Here is a 22,940-nt window from a genome sequence, read left to right on the forward strand (position 1 = left end):
GGCGCCACAATGAGGCTTACAACCAGGGGCGTATTTGCCACAAGGCAAACAAGGTGTTTGCCTAGGTCGGCACTTTTTAGGGGGGCAGTGCAGTGGTGCCGCCCCCCCTTCCAACCGAAGGGACACTTAGTACAGGGGTGGGCAGCGAGCTGTGTGTCTTACCTGGCTCCATGTCCCAGTCCCACAACGATCCAGTCCAGGAGGCACTGCTGGAGGAGGGGTAGAGAGGTCCGCAGATCCGGTGTGTTCTTTTCCCTGGAAGCGATGTGTGGGTGGGATGACATGCCGCCCCTGTCATCTGGCCACACCCTCTGGATCACTGGACAGCCTATGGCAGCTTGTACCTCCCTCTGCAAACTCAACCTCCTCACCGGTGATTGGGCACCAAAACTGTAGCTCAGGAAAGGCACGCAGGCGGCCAATCACCTGTGAGGAGGCGGAGAGAGGAGCCGAGCAGCAGCACGAAGATTGAGTGAGGGAGCGGCCAGAGCAAGGGAAGAAGACAGCTGATCGGTAAGTGTGCTGTGCAGATGGTGCTGCTGCAACCAGGTATGCTGGCTGTGGATGGGAGAGGGAAGGAGCCTAGGCTGGAGCAGGGGTCAGCAAGGTAAGTGTGATTGGTGTCAGTGGGAGGAATAGTGCCCCATCATTAGTGTCACTGATGTGATTAAATGGGGAGGGGGGCTGGGGCGCCAATTTTATAGTTTGTCCCCGGGCGCAAAATATCCTAGCTACGCCTCTGACTCTCTTACTGTGGGTATCTCATGTAACCTCTTCCCTACCCCTTCCCTATAGTAGAACTACTGCAGCAGGCTGCGCAAAATCACGTATATATACGTAATTTGAATTTCCGGGTAGGGGTGCGCACGCACGCCGCCCTATCCGTGTCGCCATTGGCGGCTACAGGTGTCTAACACCGGGTCCCAGCTCAGTGCCAATCACCGAGGAACACTGACAGGGGAGAGACCTTTGTGTAAATAACACAGGTTTCTCTCCTGTCAGCAAGAGCATGCTGCTGTGTATTTCTCTGCAGAGAAATACAGAGCAGCATGTTTCCCTACTAACACAGCACATTATTTAAAACAGCACACAGAGCACAGTTAACCTTTTGACCGCCACAGATGTTAACCCCTTCCTGCCCAGTACAGTGTCGGTGCTTTTTATTAGAACTGATCACTGTATTAGTGTCATTGGGATGTCAGTGGCAATTAGTCAGTTCCCACCCAGTGTCAGAATGCCCGCCGTAGTCCCGCTATAAGTCGCTGATTGCCCCCATTACTAGTATAAAAAAAAAAAATTCCAGTATATATACCTCTATTTGTAGATGCTATAACTTTTATGTAAACCAATTAATTTACATGTATCGGGATTTTTTTTAGCAAAGACTTGTAGCAGAATACATTTTGACCTAAATTTATGACAAAATTTGATTTTTAAATTTTTTTTACTGGATATGTTTTATAGCAAAAAATTAAAAATATTGTTTTTATTTCAAAATTGACGGTCTTTTTTTGTTTATAGTGCAAAAAAATTAAAAACACAGAGGTGATCAAATACCACCAAAAGAAAGCTCTATTTTGGGAAAAAGGACATAAGTTTAATTTATGTACAGCATTCCATGACGGCACAATTGTCAGTTAAAGTAATGTAGCACCGTATCGCAAAAAATGGCCTGGTCAGGAAGGGGGGTAAATCCTCTGGAGGGCAAGTGGTTAAATAAACTTTGTACTCTCTCTCAGCTCTCTATCACACAGAGATTTTTCATTTCTAATGCATTTCTCTTTACAATAACTACTTATGCCACCTAGAGCATCCTGCTCTTAGGAAGCACTACCCCTTTCATCATCTTCTCTATTATATACTGGCTGTATTACCCTACAAGTCAGCTACGTGTCTTTAGGTTTTGCCTTGACATCCCATTCAAGGCATATATAAGGCACTTTATGCCAGCGCTCGCTTCCTTTATATGTCCATATACACCAGCAAAATGGCTCATGCTAGAATATGATTCCACTTGCAGCACCGATTATGTAAGAGTGCAAAACAGATAACGCAGCAAACTGTTGTTGCAGAGCTGCAACTGAAGTAATTATAGCCCCAACTTCTCCAAGCAGTTATATTTGTATTGTATGTTTAAAATAAAAAAGGATATTTAGAATTTTCTATATTATTTAAATATAAATGTATAAAATATATCAATTTAAGAACACAACTGGTCACTCCTTCTATAATTTCTGAAATCCTTGAGCCAGCTTTTGCAAGTGTATAGTAACAAATTTCTTGGAAAATGTCTAATAAATTTCTTCCAGCTTTAATTAAACTCATAAATCACTCTAAAGTTTTTAATGATCCTTTCCTCCAGTAATTTTAAATTAACAATTTGAATATGAAATGCAAGAAATTCTTGATTCATGTCTCGTTGGAGACAAACTTCAGAATAAAAGGTTATGTTTCTGAGGAGATTGCTTGAGCTGCTGCCAGCGATATCCACATCAGACAGTTAATGAATCAGACCTACCCTGCCAAATATGACCTGGTCTTTCTGGTCTGGTGGATGTTGATAGAGAGAAAGCACAATAGAAATTAATTGTATATACTAAATCAACAACTACGCTCAATTTCAATCATTGGTAATACCATAACAGCAAATATCTGGACCTGTACCCAGCTTCAATACACTAGGCACGTTATTGAGGTATACTGTCACCTTGAGCTAATTCACTGCAAAAGGCCAGAACTGCCAACTTCGAGGCATTTTTATATAATGAGTTAGTAATGGTCATTATTGGCAGAATATTCTGTAGAGTCGACTCTAGTCACAATGCTTCTTCAAAGCCCAGTTCCAGACTAAATGCTCTTTTGTACAAAGTGATTAAGGTTTAAAACCTCTGTTTGGTTTCTTATTGTTCTCTGTGTCTTCTTTTCCTGGTGATACCTGCACTCTTTCATTTCAGGTCCTTCTGGACAAGAGGGGAAATCTCTCTTCAATAATAATAAAACTAAAGTAAAATTGTATCTGGGGTTGAAAGTGTCCAATTAGGGAGGACTCCACTAATTAAATATTAATCACATGCTTGTTAATTGATTGGCCTTAATCTATATCATTAGTTAGTATATGATGTCTACGTTCCACACTAATAGCACTTAATAATATTGAGTTTCACATTTTATTGAGACATTGGGTTACTAAGCAAAGTAGACCCAAGATCAGGAGTGTCACATGCAACAGGCACACCCTATCATTGTGCTGCTTTGTGTTATTCCACTATACTAAAGTAGTTCCACGGTAGGAAAAAATTACTGGCTGTACAGTGATTTCCTTAAAATAAAATTTGTGTAGCCTTTAAGCTTAGTATATCCACTGGAAAAAGGTGATAGCAACCATTATAATCACAAACAGATAATAATTACCACTAGTAAACCAAAAATGTTTCACTATTGCTTTAAATCTACAACCAAGCTTCGAAACAAGGAAAGCGGCCACACCGCACAGCATGTGTAAACTCCAGCTGGTGTGTTTCATCAGAATTGACATCATCAGTATTATTTTATGGTAAATGAGCTGTTACTGTACCATGCTGTGTGGGGCCCCTTTCTTTTTACCATGGGCACTGTTTTACATGGTTGTTGCAGAAACCTTTTGCAGAATCCTTTTGCATCCTGTTGCAGAAGAGGAGGAGCATGGTAGTAGGGTTCATTACCATATTGTCCCATTACTTTGTGAAAGAATGTATTGACCTTCTATAACTAAGGGGTCCAGGGGCGGACTGACCATTTGGAAACTTGGGCCCTGCCCAAGGGTCCGGGGTCAGTAGTCGGGCCCCATGAGATGCCCCTGGTACCTTTTTCATAGGCTTTTTTGAGCTTGAGCAAGGACAAAGGGGCCCCATGATCCCCTATTGTTCGGGGGCCACATGGGTTGTCAGTCCGCCCCTGAAGGGGCCATGCTGTCTGGTAAGCAGTTTATGGTACATGTTGGTAGAGGAGACCGTCACTGGCTGTACTGCACATCACGTTTGTTGGAAACTGGATTTTCGCCATTGTTTTTCAATTCTATAGACTTTATTTTTACGAGACATGTGAGATTTGTTTAATTACGAATCAAAATTCAGACAAAATTTTTATTATTTGGAGATTCGGTTGTATACGAATCTCCGAATCACAATAGTAAGGAATTTCAACAAATCCGAAATAAATTAAAGCAAAACAATAAAATTCATTAGTTTCATTCGGATGGCATGATGCAATAGTTTGGGCCTTTTGTTAATGTTTGAAGCATCCAAAATGACATAACATAACAAATTAATCCAAAATTAATTTAGTTCCATTAGCTCTTTCGGATCCATTTATTTTTTATTTTGCATTAACATTTTTCATTATAAAAATGCACTACATATGAAATGGAAACATATTGTAATAAATACAGTAAGGTGTAAAAGTGAAATAAGATGATTATTCCAATTTCCTGCTTATTGTGTTTGGGTTGGATGGCAGTGGATCCATCAGAATATCCAAATCATAACATAATGAATGAATATGAAGTTCATTTTGTTCCATTTGTTCTTTTGGATATTGTCTAATTCAGGGCTCAAAATTTCAAGTCCTGCGCTACTAGCCAGGACTTACGAGCTACTCGCTATCAGTTTCCCCGCCCAACCCCTAACCTGCCCTGCCCCTAATTCCACCCCCTAAACACACCCTTGTAAATTATCTCATGAAATGGAACTGATAAATGTTTTCTGCAGAGTGAAGGAAGGGAGGGGAAAGAAGGAAGAAAGGAAATGGAAGGAAGGGAGGGATGGAAGGAAGGGAGGGGTAGAAGGGAGAAAGGGAGGGAGGGGTGGAAGAAAGGGAAAAAGGGGTGGAAGGGAGGGAGGAAGGGAGGGAGGGGTGGAAGGAGGTAAGGCAGGGAGTGAGGGAGGGGTGGAAGAAAGGGAAGGGTTGAAGGAAGGAAGAGAGGCAGGGGTGAAGGGAAGGAAGGAAGGAAGGAAGGGAAGGGTGGCTGGAAGGAACGAAGGGAGAGGTGGAAGGGAAGGGTGGAAAGAAGGAAGGAAGGAAGGAAGGAAGGAAGGGAGGGAGAGGTGGAAGAAAGAATCGGAGGGAGGGGTGGGTGGAAGGAAGGAAGAAAGGGTGGGTGGAAGGAAGGAAGGGGTAGGTGGAAGGAAGGAAGGGTGAATGGAAGGGAGGGGTGGAAGGATCTGAAATGAAACTAAATTTTTCATCATGCACATCTCTAATTTTTACTACCATAATACTGTAAATATTTATTTACACTTGTCACTTTTTGCACTGTTCACTTTTTGCATTGTACAACTCTGTTATACAGCACAAGCATTCAATAGTTGGATTGATTTATAATTGGTTGTATATTTAAAGCAATAGCACAGCACTTTTTGTTTGGTACTACTTGTACAGAGATGTTACCATGTATTTCTTTCCTATCAGGAAACAAAGCATGTATGTTTACTCTGACTTCCAAATGGCTGGGTTGATTTCTTTTATGCACTGTTGAGATTTTGAGGGAATTGTATTCATGGAAAAACATCCACTAGATGGGAGGTGGTCCTCGGGTTGATATGGTGGCAGGTGACTAGGGATGAGCAAATTTGAGTTTCATATTCTGAAAATCCTGAAGAAAATGAGGAGATTTTGGGCAAATTTTGCCATTTTGGCAAAATGATTAGGAGCTAATAGGGATCATGAAATGTGGATGTTTTTGTTTTGAAGGGTGCAATGGTTTTTAAATGTCTTAAATCAAATACCTTTCAACTACTCTGGTGGTATTCTTGTGCCAAAATTCTGCCCCAATTAGCCTCATACTTTTAAATTTTTTCACATAAAGAAAAAGACAGACAATGAAAAAAAATAAATAACAAATTTAAAGCGTCATTATACAAATAATGCTCAAATATACATAAGAAAAGAAAACAAATTTACAGAACATTAACTGAAATAAACTAAAAACTATAAGTACTACCCCACCCCTAAAAACACCCTTCAAATATAAAAAAGGGTGAGTAGGTCCTTTTTTTCAACCAAATTCAACCAAATGAGTGAAATTGAGAGTTTCCATGTCAACAAAATTTTGCTAACTGTAAAACCTATAAATTAGGGGAAAAATCAATTTAATGAAAATCAATATTCTCATCCCTACTGAGGACATAACAGCAAACTCCACACCACAGTAATTACAATACACGTGGGGTAAACAACCAATACTGGACTGCACCATGCATTGCACTCTTGGTGGTATGATGTACACATACAAACAAGCTTGCATTATACCTTTCTTTTTTTAAGGTTAACCTCAAAAAAGTGATTGCAATCGCCACTGGGGAACATTGCCACTGGACTGTTGATGACTGGAAAAATGTAGTTTGGTCCAGTGAATCCCAGCTGTAACAACACAACTATTACATTAAACTCAGAGGTTGGCAAAATGCCTTTGAAATTAACTTGAGCATCCACAGAAAGGAGCATCCACCCATCAGCCTTGGGCAGTTGCATATGCACTGCTTGATCACCAACAACTGGATGCTACAGGACCCATCTGTTGTCACTGCCATGACATGTGAGTGTCAAAGCCAATGATAGTCCAACATGGTACTAAACAGGTGCTTCTATTTTGTGGCCACTGTATAAATATTTGTTAGTATGTGTTTAGTGATTTCATTCTCCGGGTAAATAGTAGCACAGACTTCTCGGATAGGATGTGGAGTTCTGGAAAAAAAAAAAGAAATAAAACACACTTTTAGGATTTAATAGCAATTTCACACCCTTAGTGCCATGCAATTGCTAAATCTCTCTTGGGTAAATATCCATTTTCCAAAATGTGGTATCTAAAATTAATCTAAACTGCTTGGCTATCCTTGGCAGCATTATTTGCAACATATTCATAAATACACCGTGTATGTGGACAGGAAATTAAATAAACATACAATTTTATAGAGGTTATTGAGAAAATATTGGTGATTTTACATCTCCCGGAGTCACAGAATAGAAAATATGACTCACATCAGAGAAATTATGGAATGAGCCAATGTGTAAACACAGAGACTGATGACTTTTCCACTTAGACAGAGCACAGCAGGAATCTGCTGCCTTACTGACCATTTCTCATAACCAAGAATTTATATTCCAGCCAGCAGTTCTCTGTGTTACAGTCCCATGAAAATACAAAAAAATGTCTTTTTCATTAGAACACAAAACATTTTTATAAAGAGGAATGATTAATTATTGTAAAATATTAATCAATAATTAAAATCAAGACCTTCTATGTTGTACCTATTAAATATCACACAATGAAAATGAGATAAGTCATATATTATGCATAAGGCTTTCCCCGGGAGAATATGGCTGTGTGTAGAATAAAAAGGAAGCAACACGGTTTGTAGGCTTTCTTCCTTGACTGTGAAACTCACCAGTTCTAAATTAACCTCTGCTCACTTAAAAACTCTTCTTATTATGACCCAGCCTAGTGATTCCACTATAGGGACAAGTCAGTATCAATGGCTATAAAGGGAAGGGGGTTAAACCCAAAGAAGAAAAGTGGCTACAAAAAGGTCAAACGAGGGGCAAAAAGTTTTTCCCCTCAAAGGTCATCTTTATTGTCAAATATACAATGCTGCCTACAAGTATTACATGTATCTGTTCTACCTCCAGAAGCTCACTGGGGACTAATGGTCTGTCAACAGACTTTCAAACAGTTTTTGCATGATGATAGAAGTCAATGGGAATGAAAAACCTGTTGAAAGCTGGTCAAATGCAAATCAAAAGGAGGTCATGTACTTTTTGAAAGCATTTCAAACTGATGCCAACAACACACAACAAAGTCCAAAGTATGTCGACACAGGCCCTAATGCTGCTTCTGCATGCTGTCCCTATAGACTGTCCCTGATACTGCTTTACAGAAAAAAAAAAAAAATTTCAAAAAGCCTCTGCAAAAAAGGATAAGTGCCATTTAATGTAACATAGTAAAAGTGAAGTGAGTGAAGCAGTGAAGCTGAATTTCTGAGTTCATCTCTCATTTAGGGATCTTAGATGTCTTTAACCTTTGTGTGCATAATACATACAGCTGAGAATACGCTGCCATCATAATGTTTTAGTTTAGGATTAAAGGTGAAGTATGACCAAAGCTCTTTTGGCTGTATTTCCTCTATGGATCAAAGGAGTGCACTTCATTCTGTACTCCTGTCACCCATTTTCAGTTGTCAGGCTACAGCACTGACATTACAGTTGGAATCCATCCAGATGCCTGGACTGGCAGCTGGCTCAGCCTCTCAGCAAGTCGCTGAGAGCCTAAACCAGCCACTTTTGCCCCCTCAATAGCCCAATGCTCCAGTGAACGCTGAAGGGGCACAGCAGAGGGCTCTCTGATCAGAGCGGAGGAAAGAACTGAGCAATCAACAGTCTTTCATCACTCAGTTTTCAGTCTTGTAGCCAGCAATAGACGGCTGATGCATGGATTAATGCTGAATCCACACCTAGACAAGTAAGATTTATTGTGATTTTTAATTCTTGAACTTCTCTTTATAAGCCTGTTTATTTTTTTTTAAACAGCAATGACTAGGTCAGCTCTTTCCACTCCCCTTCTCCATTCCTAATTGCTGTACTATAGCTTCTATCAATTAAAATCTGCTTATGAATAAAGGAGGCAGGCCTTTTCGTCATCCTCCATTCATAGAATGCCTGCAAGTTACCATATTACACTGAATTTTACAACAGATGCTGATTAAAATGGAAAAGTAATTTTTAATACCATTAAATTACTACATGGCTTGAGTAGCAATTGTATATGCTGTATTACTTTTTTATTTGCTATACGTTTTCTACCAAAGTGGAGTTACCATTTAAGTCTCATCACCTGAAATGAATGAATCTGCTTGTTATAGCTAACAGATAACTTAGTTGTCTTTGCCTTATCCCCACCCCCACCTCTCCCTAAAGTGAAGAACAAACTATACTACCATATAGTACATCTTTTTTTATTAGAACCCCCTCATTGTTGCAGCGTGTATGATCACATTGGATTTATCCCGTAGGCAAAATCAGTCTTTAATAGTTGTGTTATCCATTTTCTATTCACAAGCAGGGAAAATATATGACATATCCAAGCAGTAGCTGTATATAGCTTTTATGTCTAATAGAAAACCTGGGTTCACTGATGACGTAGACACAGATTAGTTGATTATAACAGCAGAGATTATTTGAAGAATTTGAAGTGCAGCACTGAAATAGCAGTCCTAAAATTGGAGGCATAATCTCAGAGACTCAGAAATGTGCCTAAAAATCCTTAGCCTTGGGGCCAAATTCTGACAGTTTCCAGGCATGTCTGTTTAATTATAGAAGCTGTTAGTCAAAGTAGCAAAATCTCTGTCTGCCCTGGCTGCACCCTGTACAGCGATGAACCAATTTCACTATTGCCTTGGGCGTGTTGAAGAATATGCCTTCAAAAGGAGTTTTTACAAGTGAATAAATATAGGTAAGACACAAAACACAAATATTTTATGTATTCTGTTGTGGAAAACAATCATCCCTTCATTTAGCAAGTACAGATTGCTTAGCTGTGTCTGTGTCAGATGCATGGCCATATGGCATGGCTTTACCCTTAAGAAAGATTCTTCTAAGTCTGCTATCTGATGTTTATGCTTCTCTTCAGTAAATTCATTCTAATCAGCATTTCTGTGAGCAAAGCTCTTCCATATTACAGTTGTGGGCGCACATAAAATTAGGCGAGGTGCATGGGGTCTCCTCTTTATAGCACCACCCTCAATTACCATTTGGAATATTGCCACAAGGGGAATGCTATAAATGTCCGGATCTATATTAGTAAAGCAGCTATTCTAGTATTAAGTGTGAGCTGTCTTCAAAGCTGCTAACATAAGCTGGCGATCTGAATGTAAGCACACCATACATAGAATCATGGATAGCAATTATTAAGATATTTTTGAAATATCTGTTTCCCTAAATATCTAAAACAGACAAGAGTGGGAATCTTGTGGATCAGGATAAGATTTTACCTACTGTATAGTCATAGGACCTTTAGAGGCCCTGTCAGGTTTTAAAAAAAATCAAAATGTCAGTTCCCTGCAAGAGATGAGCAATTTTACTCACCCAAGTGGTGGCCCTTGTGTAGCCATTGACAAGACCTCCAAAGATAACCATGACTGCTACAAATGTTGTTAAAATCCTTGCAATGTACATAGGTGTCCGTTTATGACACAGAGAATAGCTGCGATTCAACAGATCTCAGCTATTCTCTGGTCATTCAGAGTTTATGACACTCAGGAGATCATGTCAGCCCTTCTCTGGAGATCTGTGTTCTCCCTCTAGATTCTCCAGCCCAGAGCTGGAGAATCAGAGGAACCGAAAACTAAGCAGAGATAATTTACCTCTGCTTAGTAAACTGATCTTTTACTGTAATCTCGCGAGATTATAGTAAAATCAGCCGTTTTCCAGAGTTTGTAGACCGTTCTCCAGCGTTTGGAGACCGTTCTCCCTTCGTTTGGAGAACTGCTTCATAAACTGCATTCACAGGAGAACTGTGTTCTCTGAGAATGCCGGAGAACTGAGCAGCGATCTATTACCGCTGGTTCATAAACGGACACCAGAGAAGGGATTTGTTTCTCAACAGAATTAGAGTTACAGTTTATGCTTTGTGTGGGGATCAAAAGTTGGGTGCTTGGCAGTGGTTTCTGACATCTGTTTGGCCACCATCCCTGACATCAGCTATGCAACCCCCACCATATGATATGAAAGTGTGAACCAAACTGACCATTTGGAAACTCAGACACTGTGTAAGGGCCCGGGGTCAGTGGGGGGTCCCATGAGATGCCCTTGGTACCTTTTTCATAGGCTTTTTTGAGTTTGGGCAAGGACACAGGGGCCCCATGATCCCTTATTGCCCAGGGGCCCCATGAGTTGTCAGTCCGCCCCTGGTGTGAACTCATCCTAATAGCTGAGCTAACATTCCCTGATTCATCAAGCTGCTTGTTTCTTCGCACTGGTCCCAATGTATGTGATCAACAGCACAAAGAGAGCTAAACTAAATTTTCCTATTGGCAAGCATGGGAGCTGGATGCTTTGCTTTTGCATCCAGTACTTGTGGAGATGTAGCCTAAATTGGTTTAAAAAAAAAAAAAGAATCAAGAAACTTCTTAAAAGCTACATTACATGATTTTGCTTTCTGGAGAAATGCTGCACTTAAAAACAACAGATAAAATCTATATGTACATATTTCAGAAGTTACTCAGAAGCATAGATACTTGTACTGATAATGCAAGAAAATATTTTTATGCACACTGCTGTCTTCTTGCAGTCTTTGCTTGTAAATACAAAAAAGTATGCTGTGCTCAGCCATAGTGTGAAATATTTAAACTTATGTTTAACCACTTCCCACTGCTCTATAGTCATTATATGGCCTCAGGGTGGTTGTCTAGTTCTCGGAAGGCATCCATGAATGTCCTCCTGCTCGCACACCTCGTGCGCGCCCCCTGAGGCTTATAGTGGCGGGATCCTGGGACCACTGTAATAACATGATAACATGTAAACAAAACTGTCATGAATGGCAGCCTTTCATGACAACTTGCACACTATTGTGATGTCTGATCGTACACAGTTATCACATAGTACAAGGCAGGGGCGGACTTACAACTCATGGGGCCACCGAGCAATAGGGGATCATGGGGCCCCTGTGTCCTTGCCCAAACTCAAAAAAGCCTATGAAAAAGGTACCAGGGGAATCTCATGGGGCCCCCTACTAACCCCGGGCCCTCGGGCAGTGCCCGAGTTTCCAAATGGTCAGTCCGCCCCTGGTACTAGGTCATTCACAGCAGCCTTGTAGCATGTGACAGCTCTAGCCAGTCACAGCATCATAATAATAAGCAAGCTGTCATGAATGAAAGCCATTTATGACAGTTAAAACAACTGCTGTTACAGTGATCATCACTATAACAAGCAGTAACACGGTAAAAAAAATCTAGATCAACCATAATGTGGTGTTACTATGGTAACACTACACTGCTCTGGTCAAAGTATGTAAAACAATAAATTAAAAAAAGAAAAAAATGTTTAAAACAAAATAAAAAATTATTTATTTATTCCTGCATCCCTGATTACCACCACACCAGTCATATGACGACGCTTTACTGCACTGGTGACCAGGGGCAGACTGACCATTTGGAAACTCGGGCACTGCCCGAGGGCCCGGGGTCATTAGGGGGCCCCATGAGATGCCCCTGGTACCTTTTTCATAGGCTTTTTTGAGTTTGGGCAAGGACACAGGGGCCCCATGATCCCTTATTGCCTGGGGGCTCCATGAGTTGTCAGTCCGCCCCTGCTGGTGAGAGTATGTACAAAAAAAATTAAAATGCAATTTCTTAATTTTCCAAAAAATTGTGGCAAAAACTACAACTTCATAAAACTTGTCATGGCTCTTACTAAATACCTAGGACTGTCTACTTTCCAAAAAGGGATAATCTAAGGGGTATTTGTACTGTCCTGATCAATTTTTTAATATACATCTCATAGTTAGTAGACTGTATAACTTTCACACAAGCTAAATAACATACACTGATTTGGGTTATTTTTACCAAACAAATGTAGAAAGACTATTTATTTGCAAAATTTTAAAACAGAAAGAAAATTGTGTTTTTTTCAAAATTTTCTGTATTTTTTCTGTTTATATAAAAAAAAAAAAACCACACAGTGGTGATTAAATACCACCAAAAGAAAGCTCTGTCTCAAAAAAATTATAAAAATTTTGGAAGACCCCCCTCCCCCCCATTCAGTTCATATATCTTTCTGCTGGTGGGTGCTGGTAGCACTGGGCTATTGTCATCACAGTATAAACTACTGTGCTTGTATAATGTCCTGAGCTACATACAGTATCTGCATTGGTTTCTTACCTGTTTTCTCACTGTCTTCCTTCACAGCAGATGCAGGCTTGCATATAATAGTGTGCTAGGACTTGTGGTCACCCTCTCGAGACTCTGAAATGGTCTGTGCTGTGAGCTGTACCTCTTTCTGATCCTCCATATTCCATTACAGAGGACGACATACTAATTTTGGCCAGATCTTGTAAGCCTTGAATCACAGCATGACCTGCAAGACTCTGTCGAGGTTAAGTGGCTTATCAATGCTCAGAAGAGACACCTTTCACCAATCCAATACCTGGTGTACCCCGTGCTATGGTTGTTTCTTTGGTGGTAGCTCAATACAATTTTTACATACAGCCATTGTTGGAGCACAGTCGTTTTTGCACTTCTTTCAAGTTCCCTCCTAGTTGGCCATTGCTTGCTACATCCCACAGCAGGCTGACATGACAAAGATCCACAAAAGAATACTGTAGTTGTGTTATCCATTTTCTATACACAAGCAGGGAAAATATATGACATATCCAAGCAGTAGCTCTATATAGCTTTTATGTCTAATAGAAAACCTGGGTTCAACGATGACGTAGACACAGATTAGGTGACTATAACAGCAGAGATTATTTGAAGAATTTGAAATGCAGCACTGAAATAGCAGTCCTAAAATTGGAGGCATAATCTCTGAGACTCAGAAATGTGCCTAAAAATCCTTAGCCTTGGAGCCAAATTCTGACAATTCCCAGGCATGGCTGTTTAATTATAGAAGCTGTTAATCAAAGTAGCAATATCTTTGTCTGCCCTGGCTGCACCTTGTACAGCGATGAACCAATTTCACCATTGCCCTGGGCGTGTTGAAGAATATGCCTTCAAAAGGAGTTTTTACAAGTGAATAAATATAAATAGGTAAGAAACAAACACAAATACGTTATGTATGGACAATTTTTCCAAATCTATCCATTTATACACTCATCGGCCACTTTATTAAGCACACCGTGCTAGTGCCAAGAAAATATCCCGCACACCATTACGTCACCAGCCTGAACCATTGATACAAGGCACGATGGATCCATGCTTTCATACACCAAATTCTGACCCTACCATCAGAATGTCTCAGCTGAAATTGAATGCCCATTCTCCTCTGATATCAACAAGGCATTTTTGTCCACACAACTGCCGCTGACTGGACATTTTCTCTTTTACGGACCATTCTCTGTAAATGCTAGAGATGGTTGTGTGTGAAAATCCCAGTAGATCAGCAGTTTTTGAATTACTCAGACCAGTCTGTCTGGCACCAACAACCATGCCATGTTCAAAGCCACCGAATTCCCCTTTCTTCCCCATTCTGATGCTCAGTTTGAAGTTGTCTTCACCGCAACTACATGCCTAAATGACAGTTGCAGCCTTGTAATTGGCTGATTAGCAATTTGTGTTACCAAGCAATTGAACAGGTGTACCTAATAAAGTGTATATTAATAGTTTGGGATAGTACCTTTGTCATGTTGCAGAAATAGTAACCTGGACAACTTCATGTCAAAGCGTGATTAAAATTCCACAATGAGCCAAATAATTGTCAAAGTAATTATGACTGCTGTACTTTAATGAAGGTAATATTACTGAGAGGCAATATCTATAAACCTAATAAAAATGGTATTTACAGGATTCTTTTACATATTATTTGCAAGCCAAAAAGCCCATTTATTTTTGTAAATTCCCTGTCTCTAAACTGTCAAACATTATGTTTACACTCATATGCTTGCAGCTCAATTTCATCTACATTGTACTTGTGTCTTTTGTTTTTGCTTTTATGTAACCTTTGCTCTGAATGATTCATGTGATAAGTAGTGTATTTTGCAGCTTGATATATTTTTCATACTTTTATTTTCAGGACCTTAGGTCTATGAATATGTATGTGCTTAGAATAAAAATCATTTTATGGAAGCTGTGTTTTTCAGCAGAATGGAAAGTTGTGTGCTATTTTGAAATATGTAGGAATAAACTTTTGGCAAACCTTTGGCCAGACTACACAGGTTAAGTTGCTACTCAAGCTGAGTAGTAGGCACCTCCTGGTGACTGCATGCTGGATCCCTTTATTAGTAGAACACCTCTACAGCCTTCAATCCTGGGGTTCTCTGATATGCAAATTCATCTGACTCTGATCACCTCCTCTGCCTCATTTTTTCACAAATCTTTGTAGTGGGTGGCCATACTAATGAACAGTGAATTGTGAGAGGTTTGAGAGGGCAAGCTACATACATTTAACTGCTTGTTATCTAGATTTCATTTTAATACTTTGGCCATATTTTATTCATATACTGTATATAATTGGACAGTTTACAAAGAATATAATAACAGACATTTTCTAAAATACATAAAGGGTATAGCCACCTCTGCAACCAGAGGAGACCTAAGCTGAATTGACATACTTAACCATTCAGACATTTATCAATGTAGGACCCACAGTCAGTATCACACATTGGAAAGGGGTCTTTCCTGAATGTAGAGGGCCTATGTAAAAGATCATAAGTTGACCCTTTCTTCCCCAAGAAAATAAAAACTGAATATTCACCCACAATGAGATTTGTGTTGCTACTGTATATAAACAGTAGACCTGAGAATCTCATATGTCTGGATGTGCCAAAGCTCTAGGTTTCGGGGTCATGTACAGCCTACTTGACAGGTCCATCCTCAGTGGCAGGGGCTTTACTAAGGCTGGAAAAAAACTGAAGCACATAGAGGAAAAAGATGTTGGAAGCAGGAAGGGTTCTGCATGGGCATGGCAAAATCGCACCTGCCAGTGGGAGCGGCTGAGGAGGAATACGGTAAACAGAGTCTGAGTCTACTCACCGTATGCACTGCACACATATGCCAAGGCCCTTATATCCACAAAATATGCCTTATTACTAGGTCACAAGTAAAAGTATCAAAGATACACATAAACCTTGAGGTAAATTATCATTTTATCAAAGGTCACAGGGTTCAAGAGTGAATATTGTACGGTGCTCAGGAGTTCATATCACACAGGGCCCAAGGTTCAGAACTCTCCTACCAAACTCCCCAGTATAGAGCTCTCTCCCCCATCCCCCCCCCCCATGAAGAGCTCTCCCTCTCACCCCCGTTAAAGTGTTTATGCCCAAATTCCCCCCAGTATAGAGCTCTCCCCACCTACCCAGTTCAAAGTGGCACAGTGGGGGACTATTGTAGAAGAACAGCTAGGGCTTACCTGAAAGTGCCAGGGAGAAGTCCTCTGTGCTGGTAAGGGCTGCAGGAGGAGCACCTAGCACGAGGCCTCTCCTATGTGTCATATGGGCAGGCAGGGTTCTGTGCCTGAGCCACTGGAAGAGGCACACTGTCACTGGTAAACACATAAAACAGCATAGGAAGCTAGTAGGTCAGAAAACTTCCTCTACCAGCATATAACCTGCAGCTGTCAGGATTAAATACAACATAGAGCATAGAGTTCATTAGTTAGGTCTATCTAGTGTATAAAGTAAAGTAGCCAGGACTATAGGAGTTGAGACTATGCAGCAAGAAAAGTGCAGTGATCAGGACTGAATAATACACAACATAGTCTATAGTATGGGTCAGGGGTATATAGGGTATACAGTGCAGCAATCAGAAATATGCAAGGTACAACATAGCATATACAATGCAGCGGTCACAATGCAAGACTCAGCACTACACAGACAGGCCCATTGAGGTCCTTTCCTATTCTCCCAATCCAATTAGACATTTTGTAGACAAATAGAAAAATGGGATAACATAATATATATAAACTTGTACAAATATGTACTGCACTGGCAATGGCATGTCCCTAATGTGTGCATTTTAAGGATTAATGGAAAGTGGAAGCATTCACTTACTGGGACTCCGTTCAGTGCTTGTGTTATATTGAGAGCACACCATCCCTTGTATCTCTTTGTACTTGTATACTCCATGTTCCTCCCTGTTGGCTGCTGGGGTGTATTGATTTCTGTCCTATGCTTGTTAGCTCATTTATAGTATATCATCAAGACTTTCAGTTCTGCACTGGGAACCTTTATGCAACACTGTTACTGAGCTAGTAAGCAGAGGGTAGATGTTAACCAGGATCATACATGTACAAAGGGATAACGGAGAAACTGTGGTGTTTACCTTTGAGTGAATGTTTCAATTTAACCCTCATCTTGCCATTAACAAATCCACAACACACAAGCTAGCGACTTCACTGATCGAAACTAGCTGGCCCCATCCTCCTTGGGACCTGGGTGCACACCAATTCATCTTGGGCTTTATATAGCTACCTGCTCTTCACTCAGACTCATGATCACAGTACCTGGCACAGGGAGGTCTTTGATGATACTGGACGATATGAAAAGTGTGTCACAATAAACTATGTTTTTTGGGAAACTCGGCTTTAACCATGCCTACCAATCACACTGGCACCATGGTATATTTTGATACACCTCCTTTAGTCCACTGAAATCAGTCCCTACCACGAGAAGGCTAGTTGGTTGTGTTTACCCCCTCCCCCCCTTTCCTGACCCCAATCCTCACTTGTGGGCAACTTTATTCCTTGAGAAAAATCAATAAAAGACCAGAATATGCTATTTTAAACCCTTCTTTGCTCCTTTTTTTAACCACTTTTAACTACTTGCCTACTGGGCCAATTCTGACATTCCTCTTTTACTTGGAACACCCAAACAAAATATATATATATATTTAGTTTTTGTTTTTTTAAGCAGATGTCCTACAGAATAAAATGGTGAGTGTTGCAATTTTTTATGTCACACAGTATTTGCACAACAGTTTTTCAAATGCAATTTAAAAAAACCAAAACACTTAAATTAATTTTAATGCACAAAAACACAATATAGTACCCAATTGTTTGGTAAGGTATAAAAGATGATGTTACACCGAGTAAATAGATACAACAGTAAATAGATATAACATGTCACACTTTAAAATTGCATTTACCTGTGGAATGATGACAACCTACAGAACGTAAACAATCTCTACAGACAATGTTTAAAAGAGTTTACAGGTTACCAGTTTGGAGTTACACAGGAGTTCTGGAGCTAAAATGATTTCTCTCACTAAAATTAATTTGCGGATACCTCACATGTGTTGTGAACACACATACAGTGGGGCAAAAAAGTATTTAGTCAGCCACCAATTGTGCAAGTTCTCCCACTTAAAAAGATGAGAGAGGCCTGTAATTGGCATCATAGGTAGACCTCAACTATGAGAGACAAAATGAGAAAAAGTAAGTATTTGGTCACCTACAAACAAGCAAGATTTCTGGCTCTCACAGACCTGTACCTTCTACTTTAAGAGGCTCCTCTGTCCTGCACTCATTACCTGTATCAATGGCGACAGCCCCAAAACATCACTGCTCTAGAGGAGATCTGCATGGAGGAATGGGCCAACATACCAGCAACAGTGTGTGCCAACCTTGTGAAGACTTACAGGAAACGTTTGACCTCTGTCATTGCCAACAAAGGATATATAACAAAGTATTGAGATGAACTTTTGATATTGACCAAATACTTATTTTCCACCATAATTTGCAAATAAATTCTTTCCAAATCAGCCAATGTGATTGTCTGTTTTTTTTTTTCTCCTTTTGTCTCTCACAGTTGAAGTCTACCTATGATGCCAATTACAGGCCTCTCTCATCTTTTTAAGTGGGAGAACTTGCACAATTGGTGGCTGACTAAATACTTTTTTGCCCCACTGTATGTATTCTCCTTTGTGTACAAGCACGGGGGACAGGGGAGTGTTAACATTTTTAATTTTATTTTATTATTTATTTAATTACTTTTTTTTTTTTAAACTGTCTCTTTAATTTTTTTTATCACTTTTATTTATAACAAGTGGGGAATAAATTCTCTTTACTATTAGAACCCAGATCTCCCCTCTGCCATTAAAAGTATCTGGTCAAACAGATTAGTTTGATCAGATGCTTTCACATTTTAAATTAAACTGAAACCGGAAGTGACAAAATACTTGTTGCTTCTGGTTTCTTAGACCATAGAGATGATCAGAGAAGTTTCAGTCCTCAGTCATCTCTATGGTAAGCCAGTGGAAATGCCAGCTTGAGCCCTGAGCTCCCTGGTGGAATAGGAGAGCCCAGGAAGGTGGTGAGGGATGGACCCGCTTCCACTACATGTAAAATGTAAAAGCAACCCAGTGGCTATTTAGCTGCTAGGATGATTTTTACATTATTCATTATTTTTAGCTTGGCTAAAAAAAAAAAAAGATACCAGGGTCATGACTGCAGGTGCAGCCATGGCCCCCGGCATAGCCACTTCAGCCCAAGGACGTAGAGGTTTAACATTGCCAGCAGTTTCTCTCATTCTTCATGCTGTTTTCCACTTTTTTTTCCTTTTTACTAGTAACTGCACAAAACTACAAAGAAGGATTGGAAGCACAATGACTGAATGAAGCCTGGCCCTGCATTTGCACATATTGCACAGCTACCACTAGAGATAAACAAACTGATTTGATCTAGTCTGCAGAAGTCCATACAATTTATTTGTCACAAATGCCTGGTTCCTGAATTATGTGATTGCATGCACATTACACCAATCTGCATGGAAATACTTCCATAAGGAAAAGATTTTTTTGCATGGAAAAAAAGAATTCTGTGAATTTCAGGGGTATAGCACCTTGGGACCACATGCAAAGCCATTTATTTAAGCATAAATGTGTTCATTTTTCTTTCAAAGCAAACAAAATATAGCTTCCAGCAAATAAAAGCTCAGAAAATACTACTCAAAAATTCTACTTATCTTCAAGAAGAATATCAAACATGTAAAGTTCATATAAGGCCTTTACCCCAGGGTTAGCAGCATCCAGCCTCGGGTGTTTTGTCAGTTTTTCCCAGCACACAGCTAAGCCTCTTCACAACTCTTCCTCCACACCCAGGACTAGGAGCCTCCTGTCTTTTGTGCAGCTTCCTAGAGGCTGCTTAACCCAGTAGGAACCCTACAAGTTGTCCTTGTAGTCAATAGTGGAGGTCCTTTTCACACCCAAATATCACTCCAGATCTCCCAAATAAGCCAATACTAATGACAAGAAGACTGTGAGTCAGTCCTTTCCTTTTGCTACAACCCCAGAATTATTTACTCATCATGGGTGAAACCCCTGAGTACACAAAACATTTAAAGGGACCATAACCCAAATATTGATGCCACATAGCACTCGTCCAGGACCCATCCTTGGTGTCTTGCACAATATCCTAGTGGATAGCTAGGAGCAGATGCAAATACAGGGGCCAGTTCTGTCTTTTTTTTTTACAAATTGCAGAAGTGTCTTTTCAAATCAATAATTTTGAAACAGTTTGTGATTCGCTAATTACCTGCTGACTTCAATGTGAAAAGCACTCAGCAGCAGCATTGCAACTTTCTGTATATTTAAAACACTATCATATTAACTATATACTGCATTGTACATCTAATGTGCAGATTTGTATTCATGTATCTGTAACAGGGGCGGACTGACCATTTGGAAACTCGGGCACTGCCCGAGGGTCAGTAGGGGGCCCCATGAGATGCCCCTGGTACCTTTTTCATAGAATGTTTTGAGTTTGGGCAAGGACACAGGGGCCCCATGATCCCCTATTGCCCGGGGGCCCCATGAGTTGTCAGTCCGCCCCTGATCTGTAACCTAGTAAAATCTTGCGTACACATTTCTATCTAGAAGTCTTTTCTGCCTTTGGTCCTTTTTGATTATGTTCATTAAGCCCAGAAGTATTTGCTGCATATTGAACATTTGCTGAGTACAATCTGCAGAATACGTATAAGGTGGAGAAAGTTTCAGTTTTTAAAGTTGACAATAAAATCTCATAACAGCTCTAAAATCGGGCACGCAAAATGCCAGCTCTGCTAGCCGAGACCTTATAAGAACACCATTTATGAAACTGAATGAGCCTGCTTTATGTAACAGCTTCATATTACTTTCATTGTAAAGAGATTTTATACAGAAGGTTATTTCCTTTTAATTTGTTGATTCTTTGTGCGTATGAAACAAGTAGATGATCCTTGTGTGTGAGATCATCCTACTCTTTCAAAGGTAAAACGAATTAACAAATTAAAAGGGGATAACACACAGAATTGAATCCATAGCTCCAATTCATTAGCCAGGGCACTTAACCCTCTGGGCAATCTCAACTCAAACACAGTCAATGATTGCTATTTTTCAGATGCCAGAGAATTCATAAAATAAAAATAAAGAGTTTTTTTTTCAAAACCTCTCCAACAATAAATATCCACAGCTTGTATAAGACAAAACACTACTGTGTAATGCATAAACCCCTATGTTCTTTAGCCAGGCCCAGAATGGCAGTTTTGACACTGGGGTGTCTTGAAAGAATTGTGGGCTGTTTTTTCATTTTGGAGGGATGCCGCTGGCAAAACATTACTGAATTCTTAACACGTTCTGCACTTGGCTCCAGTAGTGTAATGAGTCAAAATATATCCAATGCTAGCTCCAGTCCTAACCTAAAACTGGTTGCAGATCTATGGACTCCTCCTAGAGATCTTTTGCATTCACAGACTTTTGTCACACATAGTTTTCAATTAAAGGGGTGCAGGTAATATTTAGCTTTTGGAGCAGTCTGTTATATGCATAACCTGTATTTATATCAGCTGCCTATCATCCTCTGATGTAAAGGCAAAGGGAGTCGGAAAACCGGACATTGAATCTCTTCCTCAGAAACTATCTTCATTTGTCAAAATAACTAGGCTAGGCTATTTTTCTTGGCTAAATTGCCTCTCTAACATCCATGATAATGGACAAATCCTTTGTCTCTGGTAAATGTAAGTTTCTCTTAAGAAATTAAATTTTTTTTATGGCATCCCCCGTACTTATACGTCAATTCTTCCCTCTGTAAATTAAAAATAAAAGCGTCCCTCCAGTGTGATAATGTAGGGGTGGGGAGGGTGAAAGCCATTTTTGTAAAAATGTGTTTTATAGCAATATTTAGGACCCATAAAAGGTTAAACTCTACAGGTAGTATATCTTCTAGGAGGATACCCAGAATAACTAGTTTAGGATCAGTAGGAATATTAATACTCTTAAGTGTCTGAAAAATGGCAAACCAATAACGATGGAGTTTGAGGCATCGCCATAACATGTGGAAAAGGGGACCCGTGTTCGTAACACAGCATAGGCAGTTAGGCATTATAGATCTAACCCATGTGTATAAGCATGCGTGTAATAGGCTCTGTGAACTATAAACAACTGCATTAGGCATTGTGATGGAGACAAAGAGACTAAGGGTATGAGTTTCAAGGCCTGAAGCCACTGGCCATCATCCAATGGGCCCAAATCTTCTTCCCATCGGTGATCACAACTCAGCTGTACCTTGGCACTAAGAATATCTTTACCTCATTGACTAGAGGTACTACAGCCAGAAGGAGGCATCTGAAACCATTCCTGAATTCTGGTATACAGGTAAAGAAATTCTCTCTACGTTTAGCGAAAGATCTGAGGGAAAATACCTTGTTCCTTCATTTACTTCTTGTATCCAATTCCTGATGCAGCCAGGTATTGTAGACATGTGACAGCTTACCATTATCACCTAGTTCAATGCACTGATGCAAACATTTTTTTAGAAACTTGCCTGTCACCAACTTCACTGGCCAGTCACCCATTCTGAGATGCAGTCCTCCTTCAGGGAGTCAGCTGCAGGTTAAGAGTTGGTTAGGTTATTGCTTGCCCTTACCCTGCTTGGAGATCTGTATCTCCACTGCATTTGCTCCTCTGACCATGCCTTAGTCTCATCTCAGTAGTGCACCTCAGTCCATGTCTCCTGGCTAACAGAGCTTATCATGCAGGAGCTTATCACAAAGGAGAACTGTGCTATGATGTCAGCATTCTATTTATACAATCAGGAGCATCATGAGCATGTGTAAACGCTCTGGAGCAGTGGTTAACCTAACTGTCTTTAAAATGGCACCCAAAGTAGCTGCCTATTGCAGCATATGGTTAGGCTCTCTGTTGTGTTTCCTCTGTGTATTTTTCTAACATTCTTTTGATTACCTTGACTGTATTTTCCTTTTATTTTGTTTTTAACTTGTCAACATATGC

General features: G+C 40.1%; 1 protein-coding gene across 5 annotated transcripts in view; it reads right to left on the reverse strand.

Moving 5' to 3' along the window:
* Positions 1-4,107: 4,107 nt before the first annotated feature.
* LRRTM3 (leucine rich repeat transmembrane neuronal 3) overlaps positions 4,108-22,940 on the reverse strand; it is a 120,886-nt gene continuing 102,053 nt past the window's right edge. For all 5 annotated transcript variants that reach the window (XR_016314366.1, XR_016314365.1, XM_089687774.1 and 2 more), the window contains one exon: positions 4,108-6,720. Coding sequence is in view for 2 of the 5 variants with exons in the window: in XM_089687774.1 (XP_089543900.1) it covers positions 6,670-6,720 (51 nt within the window). In the remaining 3 variants the exon portion in view is untranslated. The remainder of the gene's footprint in view (positions 6,721-22,940) is intronic.

This window comes from Staurois parvus, unplaced genomic scaffold, assembly GCF_062004578.1.
Source record: "Staurois parvus isolate SC_StPar_1 unplaced genomic scaffold, SC_StPar_1.0 ptg000437l, whole genome shotgun sequence".
NCBI classification, from domain to species: domain Eukaryota; kingdom Metazoa; phylum Chordata; class Amphibia; order Anura; family Ranidae; genus Staurois; species Staurois parvus.